Consider the following 16,721-nt stretch of genomic DNA (forward strand, 5'->3'; position numbering starts at 1 on the left):
CTGTTTCCATGATCTTCAGAGCCTTCACAGAACAGAGCCTTGACCAGTGGGTTAAGTGTTTCTCGGGATGTTTTGGCATTTTGTCTGATGGTAACCAAGGAGTGTGATGTCTAAAGAGCAGCCCTTTTCTCTGCTGCCAGAGCAGAGGATCAGTTCAATGACTTCACCAGATAGTAACAGTGCAGGATAAGCAATGACATAATGCTGTAACAGCTTAGTGTCAGTATGGTCAAGTTGCTTATTAATCCCATAGTCCTTGAAGGAGGGTAGTGCTGCTCAGCTGATGACAGAAGAGCACGGCCCAGAAGGATCCTGTAGTAATGAAGATGCATGTAATTTGTTGATGTCTCTCCCTCTGTTGATTTCTTGTTCTGCCTGTTGAAAACAGATGCACTACAAAATTAACTAATTCACATTAGTATCATGGGTTCTCAGGCACACATACACCATACAGAGGAGTGAGTCTTAAAAGCACTGGGAACATAGGAAGGATTAATTTTCATCAGACACGAGGCACCTTGATTTCAGTGTTCACTTTGATGGCAATTTACTCAGAACTATTTAAATTGATACCTTTAAAGTCTTTATATTACAACAGGGTGTTTTACAATCTGCTTACATTTTGTTGTAAGCAATTGAATGAGGATTTTTAAAAAGTGTTGCTAACTTGCTGTACTTTCAAACCCAATCTTCCTTAGCGACTCGATTTCAGTTTAATGTCTTGCTCAAAGAGTAAAGTGAATATCAACACACTACTTAACATCTGAAGGAGTGCCTGCTTCATTGTATGTGTCAGCAGTTTTATCAAAGGTCTGATGCTGGGTACTTGTTGCATGTTAATTCTTGATAAACAGCAACTAGCTGTTTTGATTTTTTTTTTTTTTTCCTTAGTGTATTGATAGTAGGCTTAATTCTTGCCTTTTACTCAATATATAAGGATCAGCCCTAATAACAATCAGTAGAATAACCAAATATGATCAGGGTAGGAGTGAGTCATCCATTGCCTCTAAAAATAGTGTCTGATTCGTCTCAGATACTGAGATACTAGAAGCAGATTTAGCAAAGAGTGACTTAGCATCATGCCCATTAGAGAGTCAGAATCTGTCTGTCAGTCACTTATCAACTAGCATAATTTTTGCTCTACTGTTTTATGCTGAGTTACCACAGCTTTAGGCAGTTTTCCATGCCAGAGCATGTCTTTTATTTTTCTGATTGCATTTGAATTTTCTAATATTTTTATCAACCATTCCATTCTTTCCACACTGTAACACTTAAGAAGTTTTTTGGCAGCTGTTGGTCAGATGGTGCTCAATTCAGTCATCTCCATGCAGGTGCATGGTTGCATTTGACATGTTTGAGGGTAGCTGGCTTATCACATGAGCTTTGGAGGATATGATACAGGTCCTGTGACTCCCATGTCCTTTGTTTCCACATGGAGGGATGAGTGAAACACCTGTGGGCATACTGGATGTCTCTTGGTTGACTGTGTACACATCTTCAAGTCACCAACATCCAACTCTTCTTCCTCAGGTATTTTAAAGTAACTCAGTTTAAAACTGAGGAAGACATATGAGAAGTACAGTGAAATTACCTTGTGCATGTTTATTCTGACTTTTTTGCTGCTGCTGATGCTCACTCAACAAATGTATATTTCTCTGAAATGTACTGGAGCCTTGTCATTTATGATCTGAACTGACTGCTCAGTTATTGATATGAGAATCTCCCTTAGCTGACAGTGTAGCACCTAATAAGGAATGACTGAATCCCCACTATTTATATGCCTTTATAATGAAAAACTGGGATCTGATGGGCAAGCTTTTAGACTGAGACAGCTTAAATGTCAGCATCTACATGTGAGGAGCATGTTGAAACTTGTTACCAGCAGTGAAGATTTAGAAATTTGTTTAACTCAATCTAATATAGTCACAGAGAATGTGAATGTTTTTCCTTGGATTCCATGACATGAAGAAAGCATCCCTCCCCCTTTCTTCTCTACCTAATTTGTTACACTTCCTACACCTTATTTACAGTGAGCTGGCACCACCATTAAATGATGCTAATAACAAGACAGCCTTTCAGCAGCTCAAGGAAAGCTCAGTTACTCGTGGAGATAATGATCATCCCAGAACTTTAGCCTGTACTTACCAGCTGAGTTAGAGAATGAATTTTAAATTGAAAGTTTGCTTTTGGGAGATATGAAATATGAAATGCTTGAAGATGTAGATGATCTGATTTTGTGTTGCTTTCTTTTACTTACTTTCCTTGGTAATTGCCATTTATTGATGCATTAAGTATAATCAGAGACATTTCTCCAATTAAGATTTAGGGTACTCCATAATTTGTTGAAAGTTTGATGCTGATAGCAGTACATGGAGGAGTTTGAAAAGAACTAGTAAGGTACAGTTTAATATAAAGAGACAAATGTTCCAAAATTGTGGGAACACTGAAAACACTGAGAGAATAGCTAGACTGCATTCTAGCAGTGGGGCTTTTTTGTGTTTTCTTTGTTTATTTTGAATTTATTATTCTAGATCTATAATAGAGGTTTTTTTTAAGACAATGATAAACAACTACTGTAGTTCCTGATTTTGGAACTGTGCTTTCAACATATACAGTACAAATAAAATACATGTTTGTCTATGAAACAAAGGTAGAAAGAGTTTATTTTGTAGAATTACATGAATGCAGCTTGAAAATGGCCATGGCTACAACAGGCACATAGTATATCTGTAAGGTTTTTCTGTCACAGCTGTAAAGATGCAGCAACTTGAAGACAACTGAATTGATAAGTCATCAGCCACAGGCATGATGAGAGCTATTGAGCTTCCTTAGTGCAATAACTCTTTAAAAAAAAAAAAAATAAATCATGCAGTGTGGTATTTCATGGAGTACAGAGAGTGACAGAAAGAGAAGTCTGCTTGGGAATTGCTTTATTTTTGCTGTTGAGAGGCAGAAGCCTTCTAGTGCAAGAGGAATTCCCCAAAATTCTTGGCATCCCATTTTCAAGTGCAAATATTATGCTTGTCCAGATGGCTTTAGTGACTAATATTTGCTCTCCAGCTCAGTGCTTCTCAACTCTACTGAATTCAATTGTGAAACTAGACTCGAAATAAGAACAGTGCTTTTGAATCCAATCCTCAGAGCTACCTGCATTTTTCTCTTCATCTTTGTATATGATTTTACCCCAGCCATGATTCTTTGACAAGCAGAAATTAAAAGTAGATTTTAAAAGAAGAGAAAAATTATAGAAAATCATTAAGAGATTGCAGTTACTTTTGGGAAGTCTTCAGTCATGATTTTGCAAGGAAAAAGGAAGATGCCAACCTATTTTGTAATGATGACATGGGAGGATCAAGTGATGGGGGAAGTGAAAAGGGGGAAAATAGCCATGAGTCTAAATTAAAACTTGTTAAGTATAGAAAGTGGGTAAGGATAGCTAAAGAAGTCACTGAAAAATATTACAGGGTAGACTTGAAATATTGTATGAGAAGAAGACCTGTAGTGGTACAGGAGATAACATAGAACTGACAAATTTATGAAATTATTACTGCTACTAGAATGAAGGTGGAAGGGTTCAATAATTATTAGCAATGAGTGTGGAAACAATCTGTCCAACATATGCACATCATACAGAAATTCCTGACTACTGTGGGAGTGTTAGTGACTAGAAATACTAGTTAGAGATGACTTAAAAGTAGAGGTGTAGGTACCATCTAGTAGAAAGAGCTGTTGAATTCTCAATAGTGATCTCAATAAAGGGGCTGAAAGAATGAAGTCTCGTGCTTTGTGAGAAGGATACAATGTTCTTTCCTCTTCTTAAAATGTAGGTCCATGTTGAATCAACAAAAACTAGATTCCAAAAATAATTGTAATTTGCACGGACTAAGAGGTAACCCTCTAATGTAACCCTCTGGTTACATTATTGTGTCTTTTAAGTAGAGGAAAGAGAATCTCATCCTCAACAACAATCATCTTTGAAAGGTTCCAGGAAAACCATTTTTACATTCCTTGGAAATTGACAAGCAAGTGCTGTGTTACACCATCAGCAGGAGGTAGAGGCTAAAACTCTTTCCCCCTTAGTTGTTCTGCCTGGGTCCCTCATACTGAATTATGGGCATTTCAGCTGTTCTGTCATGGTATCATACAATGAGAGATGCATTTTTATCTTCTCCCTGAAGCAATCACTTTTTAAAAGACCTGTACATTCATAATGTTTGGAAATTTGAGGGTGTTCTTTGCAGGGAAAAAAGCCAACCAACCAAACAAAAAAACCAACCCAAAACCCCAAGCATTCAGAGACTCATGTATCCTTGTTAATTTCTGGATAAAGAGGTTTTATATAAAGGTGATTTATGTACACATTTACGTGATGTGTATACAAATCTCCTTACTCTGGGATTTTTAGTGGCAATTTGCTGCTTTTTTTTTTAGTCTTCTTGACTGTCAAATATGGTTGCAGTTAGGTTAAAGTGGAATAACAACTATTGCTACTTGAATACAATTCGTTCTCTTGCTGAAGAATTCCTTATTAGTTGAGTTCAGCCTTGAACTTCAGTGTTTGCTTACATTGCTAATGTTAACAGTATTGAAATGTCATGTGCACTCGACATGTGCAAGCCAACAAAATTACCCCTGCAATGCAATTTAGCATCAATATTGTTTTGTAAGAGGGGGATATTATTATATATAAATCCCAATCATTCTGCATTTAACTCTGGTTTGGGGAGGGGAGAGGGACTTATAATTTTAATGGTGCCAATATAAGAAAATAATTTTATCTACAGAAAATAGTATTTGTGTACAGAAAAGATTGCTTGTATTTTGGAAGTGTTAAGCTTGTTCCAGGACTGTTCTTTCTGGCTGACTCTCTTGATTTTCTTTGAGACTTCCCACCTCCCCAGCAAACATGCATGATCCAGACAGGAATAACACCACAAAACTTGTTTATTTTGGCAATAATTTAGTTTCCTTTTGTGGAAGACCTTCAGTATTTATGATCCAATTTCCAAATGTAGGGTGCATTACTTTGTTAAATATCTCTTGGTAATAATAGCTTAAAAATACTAGTCAAATTCTAATGAAGTCAGTTAATTCACCATGTTAATTCAAAATATCTGAGAACCCAGTTTTTTGTTGCTGTATTTGTTTTCTTATCACACCATTAGGTTTGAGGTAGGTTCCTGTTTGAAATTCTTCCCCTTCCCAACAGTGCTGCAGATCTTACTTCTTTCCTGAGGAAACATCTGAAGTGCCTTCAGTATCATGTTGAGCCTTTTAGGATGATTTCTATTAATGTATTTCACCATTCAGAGTAAAAACTTGTTTGATAAGTCCCTTGTTATAATATTTACATGTCTACTGATAACCAGTGTAAAAGTGACACATTTGATAATGAACCACATTTGGTGTAGCATTCCTTTATCACTTTCTGGTCAGAAGTCTGGCATAATGCTATGTACTACCTTGAATGGCATAGGGTAGGTTTTTTCCACTTCTAAACATTTTTAGTTGTTTTATTTCATTCTCACTGAACAAATGGGAATGTTAATGCATTCACTGAAGAGACAGCTGCACTATTTTCCACAAGACTAAGACTTGGGAGTTCATCTGTAAGGGAACTTTCAATCTATTATGTTGATGATAGTTATTACTACAGGAGCACAGAATAAGGAGAAGCAAAATCCTGAGACCATATAAATAAGTTGGGTTTTGATGTTCCTATTCACAAATGTTGTTCATTAAGTCTAATAAACCAAGCCTCCAATAGTGAAGAAATGAACTTTAAAATCAAGATACTTTTTGAAGTATGCTCCTTGCCTATACTGCTCTATTGTCTGCCATTCCTACTAAGTTACATGTTAAAACATGTTAAATTGTTGAAGCTCATGCCATTTTGAGGCAACCTGTACTTGTGTAAGCTGACTTGCAACTACTTAAACTAGTAATAAACCAAATGAAACTATTTACTAGAAAGTCTCCAACTCTTCCATTGTATTTTTTTACTTTGCATCTTTTTGGTACACCCAACTGAGAGCTTGCGTTGTTGCTCTACCCATCTTTCCTGTATGGATTTTCCTGCAGCACTCTTAACAAGTATCTTTCAAAATATAGTTGCATGTTATTATGCATATTTACAGGCTACTAATCTGCCTGAATTTTAGCACTAGACTTATGCAGAAGACTGCGTTCAACAAAGAATACTGGTTTCCCAGAGCAGAGTCTCAAAACATTTTTAGCTTTTTCTTGAATACTAGAGATTCTATTAGAAAGTGCTGTGATGGGGAGACCCATCCCTCATACAGTACTTGCATTTGTCACACGCTTTGACTGCTTTCTCAGCAGTAGCCATTTTTACAGGGTTGCTGATGTCTGGAAAGAAATCTGGTACTGTCCTCAGTCTTTGTATCAGTGAAAAGTAGTGGAACGTAACAAGATGTTTGTAGGTGGAAAGTAGGTAATTCCTCTGAGCAGAGTATTACTTCCCTGTTTTAAGTAGTGAGCAGAAAAGAGAATTTCTCATCTGCTGCTGGAGTCCTCACCATTGGATTTACTTTTACGAATTGTGCTTGCTTGTTGCAATAGAACATTTGTCTTAAAAGTTGTCAAAATACACACAATAGGATACATTCAGAGGTGAATGTAGATGTGTTATACTTATTAAGTCAAGGCTATTTAAAGCATCTTTTATTTTCTCCCTCTGCTTTCCAAAGCACAAGTTTGTTATATCAAGATTATTGTAGTATTAGTTAAAAAATAAAATAATAATTTAGTTATTTAACTGACAAGTTCTTCACATAACTCCTCTGAATTACAACCAGGAATCTAAAGAGAAAACCATTTATGATGAAGACCAGAAATTGAAAGACAGTAAGGAAGATAAGTTGGAAGGGGGGGAAAAAAAAAAAAGAAAAAAAAAAAAGTAGAGAAGAATCTAAACTGGGAGAGACAACATAATTATAGTAGCTCATGCCTCTGTGCCTGTTGTGAGTTCTTGTTAGAGTTTCTGCAATTAGAAAGTAGAGTAAGTTTGGAGTGATTGAGTGATTGTGCATAATGTCTGGGTTTCAACTTTTACCTCAAACCTGTGGGATTTGGAGGTGTTACATTACAAGAATGTTATATGTGGCAGTGCTTCCCTTCAGAGAATGCCATCTCTCCTTTCCTTTGAAAACTTGTATCTGGTAGAACTACGTGCTAGTCCCTGCACTTTCTGTGTCCTTAGTAACAGCGCTGATGAAAGACGCCCAAACAGCTGTGGGGCATGTTGTAAAGCTGGATAACCGTGTAGTACTCAGGCAAAATAATCTGCTGATTTGTGATGCATCCAGTGGAAATACTGTAATCTAATGAGCAGATTAAGGTTTTCCTTGGAGAGCCTGTTGATGTAATTGAATAGTGCTCACACTCGAATAGTTGCAATGTGTAAGTAGAAAAGGCGATGAGGGAAAGTGAGACCGAGTCACATGTTCCCTGAAATGTAAAAGAACAGAAACTTGGAGGGTCAGATGAGGAGCATTTCAAAGCCCATGTTCATTTTCTTTAACGCTGGCTGCAAGAAGGAAGTTTGCATCCATCTTTAGGGCTTGTTGAAGTAAGCATGGGCTATTTTTTAAGGATTAGGAGGACTTAGGTGCTTGAAATTTGTTTTGTTACACAGTATTTTGGCATTCGGACTGTATTAAATTAGTTTATCTGGAGATGTTTGAGGTTGTTTTAGTATCTGGAAAACAAATTAGATGATGTAATTACGTGGACAAACCGTTTATCAGTGGTTTCCTAGCTGTTTTGTTGATGATTTCATGCCCTATTCTTGTGTTTCCAAACCATAGCAGCTTTATCAAGATTCATGATTCACATTGCAAATGTTCAGAATCTCCTTGTGGAGACACCTTGATGTACCTTCTCTTCTTGGCTCATTTTGAACCATGATGCCCACCAAGCTGTTCCGGGCTGGGGGAAATTAAGACCTTTGGATGCCAGAAACCCCCCCCAAGTTCATTATTACCTCTTCATTGCCCAAGAATGAGAGGAATACCTAAACTGTTTGTAGTTCTTTAAACTTGTCTCTGTATTTCTAAAGGATGGATGCTCATTTATGTTAAGTTAAATTTGTTCAGTCATACTCTCACTGATTTTTAAGAGACAACTGGGAGAATTAGCTTACAGCAGATCTGAGTGAAGAATTTGTTGCCTTTCTTAGGTCTGTTAATACCCTTTCAGTTTTGTTTGCAAGAAACTGTAATTTCTTGTCCCCTTGTGCAGACCTCTTTCCACATATTTATCAGGCCACAAACAGCTACAGGGTTTCACACCATAATGGATATTTTTATTTCCTTTTTTAAAAATCTTTTCAGAGGAAATGGCAACAGCTCCAGTCAGGCTCCAGTGTGCCCTTTGTCTGAATGCCAGTTGTGAACATACGTGCAAACCCAGAATCTACTAATGGTCTCTCCTACCATATGGGTCTGGTTTTTGTCAGGAATATACCCTAGGCCTCTGGCAGTGTTCAGCCATTCTGTTTTTTTAAGTTCTTTAACCTCAATGACAAAACAAAACAAAACAAAAACTTTTCATCAGAAGTTGAGCAGTTCAAACATACCCTGGCTTTATATCCTGTTCCTATCTTAAGTGGTCTTTTCTCCAGGGCTTTTTGGTCTTTGTTAACCTGAAATTCCCTGAGCCTTGTCAAAGAAAACTAGCATTTCCTTCCTCTGCCTCTTTAGAGGCTTACCCCCTTTCAGATGACTTTTCTTTAATTGTATGTAATTCCAGCTCTGCTGAAGTTGTGTGCCTGTGATTTCCAGCACCATAATCAAATGTAGCCCTGGCCATAAACTGCTTGAGGAAACTTCACAAGTAGTGCCTCTGTGTGCATGTTATACCTATTTAAATTACCAGATATTTTATTTCAGTGGGATTTTTTCTTTTTTTTTTTTTTGTTTAAATCTTCAGTTTTGCTTGGCAGTCCCATGCTATTTGTTTTTACATGATTGAGTATCATTTAGAGTTGTGTATTTCAGAATTTTAATTTTTTTAATACAAAATAGAATCTCAGAATAGGTTTAATGTATACTCATTTAACATTCATTCTTCATAGATTAAGCCAGACCTTCAAGACATATTAATCAATATATTTGTGCATCAATTAGTTGAAATAGTGATTCACACCACCTGATAATGACAGCAGCTTGGGATTTTCAGTTACATGCAAATATTGAGAAATTAAACATTCTTCATTATTTACCTCTTACTAGACCTTTCAGTAGCATTTTTTGCAATTATTTACACAAGTTATTTGTGTGAATATCCACAGCAAACAGTTGTGAAAAGGGACATGAATGAATTCTTTTCTATTGATTTATTTTCCTAATATTTTAGTATAAACTTTTGCCTGATTGAAAGCAATACTTTTCATGTGCCTGTTTGATACCCGGCGGGCTGGGGTCCTGCAGGAGAGGAGAGCTTGAAGAGTACTCTGTAATGCAGAGATACCCCTGCAACATGGCCTTCCAGACACTGACTGCTTTATAGAAACAGAAATTTGAAAGAAATTAATTTATTTTGGTGGAGATACTGGGTATATTTGTATTGCTTAAAAGCTGGATTTTGCATATTACCTTGTTGCACTAAGGCTGGAGAGGGCAGAAGGAAAAGCTATGGGATAGGCTTCTTGCACTCAAGGAATTTCTCAATGAGACTATTTCTGTTTGCCTTTGTTTCATTGTACTTCGTTCAAATGCTGAATTAATGCTACTTGGAGTGCCCAGTGTTACTTTTGCAGGAAAACCACCTTAGCTTTCAACATTGCTCAAGCAGATCCTTACAAGTACCTAAAATTCTTTGTACTTTGTTCCCGTTACTATAAACCTGCTCGGTTGTGGCTGCTTAGGGAAAAAGGGTACCAGAGAGACAGAGATCACTGTCATGCTTTAGTTACTGCTGGGATCAGAAATCCTTCATTTTGCCCCAAAGTTAACAACCTTTCTGTAAGGATATCTTTTATACACTCAGATAAAGTCTCAACAGTATTGAGACCCAAAAAAGTGAGGCCTGCACTGGTGTGGATATCCTTCCAAAGTCAACTGGACCTTTTAGCACAGTGCTACAGCTTGAAGTACTTTCAGTCAGTTTATATGAAGTGAAAATATGAGATAAGACAAGAAAATATTAAATATACATTTGCAGAACTGACTGGAAAATCAATTCTAGCTGTTTACATTTGTGCATGGACCTATCTGGGGATCAGGCATCACTGTTCCAGACTCCATCGATGCAACGTGAGGGTCCTCTGCAAGGAACTGATTGCTCTTTCTTAAGCATTCTTCTTGGGCCAAGCAAATTATGCAGCTGGGTTAGAACTCCTTGGGCTGCTTCATGTCCTGCTTTGTCTTCTTGTGACGCACAACACACAGGTTCCTTTTCCAATGCTGACCTTTTATGGTATTAATAATAGCAATAAGCTTCAGTTACACTACTTGGATTAATACACTTGGATTACACTACTTGGAGTACACTACTTGGAATAATAAGCACTATGCTCCTGATTACCTTGCATTATCTACAGTTTCTCATTTTTATTTTAATCCAGTATAGACTGAGCAATACCAACCCAGGAAAATGCCATAATTATTGAGGAGTAGAGAATTTTCTTTACTTACTATTATAGTGAGAATCTCATCTTAAACCTGGCAAATAGATACTCTGTGCTGTTTCTCAAAAAATCTTGGATTTCTGAACAAATAACTTAAGTGTGTCCTGAATCAAGACTTCTGGTATTTTTCCTGTTGTTTTTACATCATTTAGTTCTTTAAAATATTGACAGCTCAGCTAGATTATGGTTGACTATAAAGTCCCACATCATATTTTTAGAAAGTGCTGAACCATGCCTATGCCTCTTTATATATCTCTGAGTTAAGAAATGTTTTGCATTCACTGCTGACATTTTTTACGGTTCATCTGATCATTTCTATTGCTGTAAATATGGAAGTACTGGCTGGCACAGAAATAATTACCCTTGTCTTTATATTTGAGTTAAAATATTTTAATACTTTGGAATTTGCCTCTGAAATAGTTTGAGTAGAACCTCTCAGTATTTTTATGATCTTCTTGCTGGCTATACAAATTAGCTTCTCTTCTGTGAGAAATAAATATTAAGCAAAAAATCTAGATACCTAGATAGACAAGGTTTTCCAGAGAAACAGCCAAGGCTTACAGTGAAAATGGAAAATTTATCCCCAATGTTATCTACTCTCCATTGAGTTTTTCCCTAGTCTTCCAGGGAAGTGTAGGTGGTCCAGGAATTTAAGAAATGGAAAGCTGATTGAATAAGAATACCTGCAGTGAAGTGTGGATAAGAACTGCAGCCAGGCACCATGTTAATTTAGCATCTTGCTTAATAGCATGATGAACTAAAATAGCTGGGACGTTGAAGGGAAAAACATGCTTGCCATGTTTGTCATGGAGAGATGTAAACCAGGCATAGGTCACAAAGAGGGGAAGGGAAGTGGGTCTAGCAGGGGCAGATCAAGTGCATGTCATTCTTCAGATGTCGGAAAAACAAAGGGCCCCAGCCCTATTCCTTTCCTCCTCGACTTCTGTGTGGTATGTGGTCAGATAATGCTAAAGCCAAAGTCATTAACAAAATTTTTCTTTCTGTTTTCATTTCAGTTATTTGCCACCTTCCATGCATGAATGGAGGCCAGTGCAGTTCTAGAGATAAATGCCAGTGCCCTCCTAATTACACTGGTAAACTTTGTCAGATCCCTGTGCAGACTGCCAATAGTCCAAAACTGTACCATCACCCACAACAGGTGAACAAGGCTGTAGGATCACAAATTATCCACTCTACTCATACTTTGCCACTGACGATGTCAGGACAGCAAGGTGTAAAAGGTAACTTTTTTCTTGATATGTATTTCTTTCTATTGGAATAGATCTAATTAATTTTGGGGTGTCTAACCAGTAACAGTAGTAGTTTGAGTCTTGACCCCACCACTTGAATCATCAGCTCACCAGAATGACTGGGAAGTATTTTGCTCAATGAATGAAACAGTAAGAAATAACAACGGATTTGAAAATCATTTACATGTAAATTTTACTTCGCTTTACAGTGGAATTTAATGCAGACTGCGGAGTCAAAGGGAAGTTCAGGGAGCTGCTTCTAGAAGTATAGGTGTGTTCATGAAGAGAATTGTTGTGGCTAAATAAAGTCCATAAATTGCTGTGTGTCTACACAAAAGTTGCACGTGATTCCACAGTTGCTAGAGTAAGGAGGAGAAAATGCTTGTACACATAATAAAATTTAAACCTAATGTAAACCAAAAAGACGCCAACCCACGTTTATTTTTGTTGTGTCATTTGGTAGAGTTTGTCTTGTGAACTTTTTAACATAGGCCATGATATGATTCCATTAAATAGATTATTATTTCCAAGTCATACAACAACATAACTAAAAAAAATTACAAGGATTTCTTGCTGCTGATACTGTGTAGAAGGCACAGGATCAGAAACAAGAAAACCTGTAATGTTTAATCAAATTGTGCCCAGTTAAAGAAAATTCAATCATCTCTTAGTGTCTTTCTGTAGTGACGTGAGGCAACCAGGTGCCAATAGTTGCCAGGTAGTGGGCTTGACCTCGTGTTAAGCCCACCTGTGCCTAATTAGGACAGGCCCCTACTGCGCATGAGCAGGATTAGGGGGGCAATAAAAAGCCTCATGGGCAGTAGAGGCCTGCCCTAATTAGGCACAGGTGGGCTTAACACGAGGTCAAGCCCACTACCTGGCAACTATTGGCACCTGGTTGCCTCATGTCACTACATCTTTCTGTGAGGTGATACATTCTGATGACCTGGAAGATGAGTGTTGAATTTCTCTCCTGTGAATCCTGTGGCTCTGGGTGGCATTTTATCTGAGTGAGATCCTGTCCATATGGGAAGACGCTTGCAATTCAATTTAATGACATATGAATTAGTGTGAATTTTGTTTGTTTGAAATGCCAGATTGTTTTTTCTTCTCTTTTTGTCAAGGGTGATTTTACAATTACCTCTCCAAGATTACTATCTCTGAATGAAAACAAAATATATGGGGGAGAGATTTGAAGACCCTTAGTTGCTGGAAAGTGGTTCCTGAATAACTTTACTAAAAGAGGCCAAACTATTTATGTTTGTGATAAATGTAATCTAATGTAGTAATGCACTTTTCAGACAGGGAAGTAGCTGTGAAGGAAGTGTTGACAGTATTCTTCTGGAAACACAATATTTTATAAATGCTCTTACGTATCTGCTCCATCTTTTCAGTGGATTTGTTCTCTAGGGACTGCTACAGAATCCATTGGGAAATAGTTTCCACTGGCATAGAATATCCCTAAAGTTTGCCAGCAGTTCTCTGACTCCAAAAAAAAAAAAAAAAAAAAAAAAAGAGGAGTGAGAGACTAAGAGTATATAATTACCTAAACATTTAACAAAGAAGAACTTTATTTTTGTGACTATTTAATTCCACATTAAATCATTTTAGACAATGTGGACCATTGAAAAAAATTAAGACATAGTTGGTTTTCGGATTTAGAGTTGCTATCTTAAAATTCACAATAGGTTTCTCATTTTCTCAATGCTAGAGATTCTGACCTCTTGAATGTTTTTTTTCCTGACCCTCAAGTCCCCATCAGAACCATCAGCTGTCACAATGCCTTTTATTCTCTTCCCATGCCCAAATGAGGATCTTGGGTTGCCAAGAGAGGAATATTTCATTTCTTTCAAGGAAAGAATAAAACAATTCATCCTGAAATGGCTGGCAGAAATTAAACTTAATCAGCACATCTAGGCAATGATCCAAGATGTGGAGAGAATTGTGGTGACAATACTACATTGGAGGAACCAATCTAAATTTGTTTTTTTTTCAGTATTTCGATGGATAGATTAAAGCAGAGCAATTCAGCCGTTTCACTGGAGGGCTAATATATTCTTTAGATTTATCAGCTCAAAAAACTAGTTGGGGGGATCCCTTTTCATACATGAAATGTATGCTAATAAGTTGATGTGAGTTTTGTTCCATTCACAGCCAGACTATGCTGTCTTGTCTTGCCCTGAAAAATATCTAATAGCCTAAGAAAGGCCTCACTGCTTCTCCTTGCAGCAATTAATCTTTTACTTTTGGGTTTACCTGTAACAGAACTCATGTAGCATAAATTTTGCTTGAAGGTTGTTTACTGCTACAGGCTAAATCTGGAAAACCATTAAGGCCCTGCAGCCTTACTTTGCTGACTTTCTACTACATTATTCCTCATGTTTCTTTCTGCAAGATGTTGAAGATTTTCATAAATGAAACAATGCAGGGCAGAGTAAAAATAAGTTTGTTTCTTTTCATATGTTAGACAAATTAATACTGAAAATGTACATAAGAAAATTAAAATATTGTGAAAAAACAAAAGTAATTTCTATAAATTTATAAATTTTTGAAGCAGCTAAAATGAATGAAACACATTTCCTTGTGGAAGTAGAGCTGTGGGGTTAAAATTGGTAAATAAAAACTGAAAATGCCTGGTGAAGTTACAAAAAACAGTCTGGCCTCCTGGAGGCAAGGAAACAATTCGTTATAGTCAACAAAGCAGTATACAGGATGTATCATAGAGAAATAAAGAAATGTGTCAAATGATATTTGTTGATTCTTGCCGTTTGGCAGAGGTGTTACACCAATGGGTTGGCTGGCCTCAAGCAGCCCGTGCAGTACTTCCTGACAAGAGAGACCCCACCAGACACTTCATTACGCAGCTTAGAAACTTTAAAACTTTACACGCCTCTCCCCAGTAATAATTTGAGTTACCTATTGGGTGTTTCAATGAAAAAAAGCTTGAAGTTGATTTAAAAAGTTCTGTGCACATTAGGTTGACTGGAAGTTCTCAATCTATATACCCAGACTTAAAACTGCAACTGCAAACATAAGTATATGAAAAACATTTCCTCCCTCTTTATCTGCCAAATCCTGAATTCAAAGTTAGTGAAGGGAGTGGTGGTTTTAGATGGCTGAGATGCTGGCAAGTGTTGCAGGGGCTAACTCAGGATTTGGCAGGTATACAAAGGTGAAGGGATGAAATCTGAAGCTTTCCTGTGTTCCAGAGAAAGGTGATGGATCTGAAAAAGAAAATAAAGCTTACTATATATCCAAAAATAACCCAGTGGAGTCTGAATTCTGGAACTTTGAATGGGATTCTTATTACACAGTATGACCACAAATATTAATGTCATACCAACCAATCTGGACATCCATGTTTATGCAGCAGTCTTTATAATGCTCTAATGTCGTTCTTTCCTGTGTGAATTGTTTTCATTTTCTGCTGTCTAAATAAGACTCCATCCGTTCTGTCAGCCTTTTCGGTAGCCCCCCGTTTTGAGTTTTGCTTATATTTTGGTCACTTCAAGGCACACTATAAAAATGATCAAAAAAGAGGTGTCTCAGAGGTGCCTTAGGTCTGTTTTTTGACATATTACCAAATTTTTAATATGTTTTTCCTTCATTTATTTTAGTGAAATTCCCTCCTAACATAGTGAATATCCATGTGAAACATCCCCCTGAAGCCTCAGTTCAGATTCATCAAGTTTCAAGAATTGACAGCACATCAACAGGACAAAAAGCAAAAGTACCTCAGCCAGGACATCCACAGGTCTCTTATCAAGGTCTTCCGTATCAGAAGACCCAGAAAGGACATACTACTTACACAAATCAACAACCCATTCCTCATATGTTTCCTGTTTCAGTTAAAACTCAGCTTGGGCGCTGCTTCCAGGAGACTGTTGGGACACAGGTAATGTTTGCTAAGGCTTTTGAGGCAGGTAGCTATAAAATAATATCATAAAAGTCTGAAAAAATTCTCCACCAATCTCAGGGAAAGGATGTGTTTGACATTCTTTTCCAAAAGAAAATTCTTGTGAGAATGGACTGTAAAATATTTTAGAAAGTAATGTTTATCTGAACCTCCTTCTACTTCAAGCTAACATCTATATTTTTTTGCAGACTTGTATCCCTGACATTCTGACTTCAGTTATTCTAGCCATAATTTCTCTGTTTGTAAGCTTTCTCCAGATTAAAACACATTAGTTAAATCCTAGTTCAGTTACTCCGGATTGAATAACTAAGGTTACACCATCTTCCATAGCTTATACTGTGCTTTGGTTCAAGAGTCTTTTTGCACATGTAGCTCAAAAACCAGTGTTTTTCAAGGAGTTGAAATTTTCATTTAAATTCCTATTAAAAAAGCTAAGTGTGCTTTATAGTATTGTAGGATAATGTTTCAAATTGATGGAATTCCTAAGAATGAAAGATCTAATTAATGTGGCATTATAATGTGCAATCATAAAATAGTGGAAGTAATTATAATAACTAATAGTTGTTTATTATCTATTAATATTTCTATTTGCACTCATACAAGGGAAGACAAAATTCCTTCCTTAGTCTTTGACTTAGCAGTTGGTGCTTCATCTTCTACTTGTTATGCTTGATGTATTTCCTGTCTATTCTTTCTGCTGCATGCAAAAGTAATGTATTTAGAATGACATTTCCCAAACTTGCAGTGACCTGTGCATGGCTGTAACATTACAGTGGTTTTAAAACTAAAGCTTACTCATTGCTCACCAGAAGACAGAAACATGCTCTTTTTAAAGGAGGAGAAAAAAGCAAATAAGTTTGTATTGCCCTCTTTCCTGACTTGGAATCCTGCTAAATCCTCCATC

The 16,721-nt window shown here is 36.9% G+C and overlaps 1 protein-coding gene across 15 annotated transcripts in view; it reads left to right on the top strand.

Moving 5' to 3' along the window:
- Positions 1–16,721, top strand: part of LTBP1 (latent transforming growth factor beta binding protein 1) — a 179,394-nt gene that overhangs the window by 70,381 nt on the left and 92,292 nt on the right. For 14 of the 15 annotated variants that reach the window (XM_071739221.1, XM_071739212.1, XM_071739219.1 and 11 more), the window contains 2 exons: positions 11,668–11,892; positions 15,519–15,796. In XM_071739221.1, the coding sequence (XP_071595322.1) occupies positions 11,668–11,892; positions 15,519–15,796 (503 nt within the window). The remainder of the gene's footprint in view (positions 1–11,667; positions 11,893–15,518; positions 15,797–16,721) is intronic. The other variant, XM_071739217.1, reaches the window with a different exon arrangement.

The sequence above is a fragment of the Heliangelus exortis genome, chromosome 3 (genome assembly GCF_036169615.1).
Source record: "Heliangelus exortis chromosome 3, bHelExo1.hap1, whole genome shotgun sequence".
NCBI lineage: Eukaryota > Metazoa > Chordata > Aves > Apodiformes > Trochilidae > Heliangelus > Heliangelus exortis.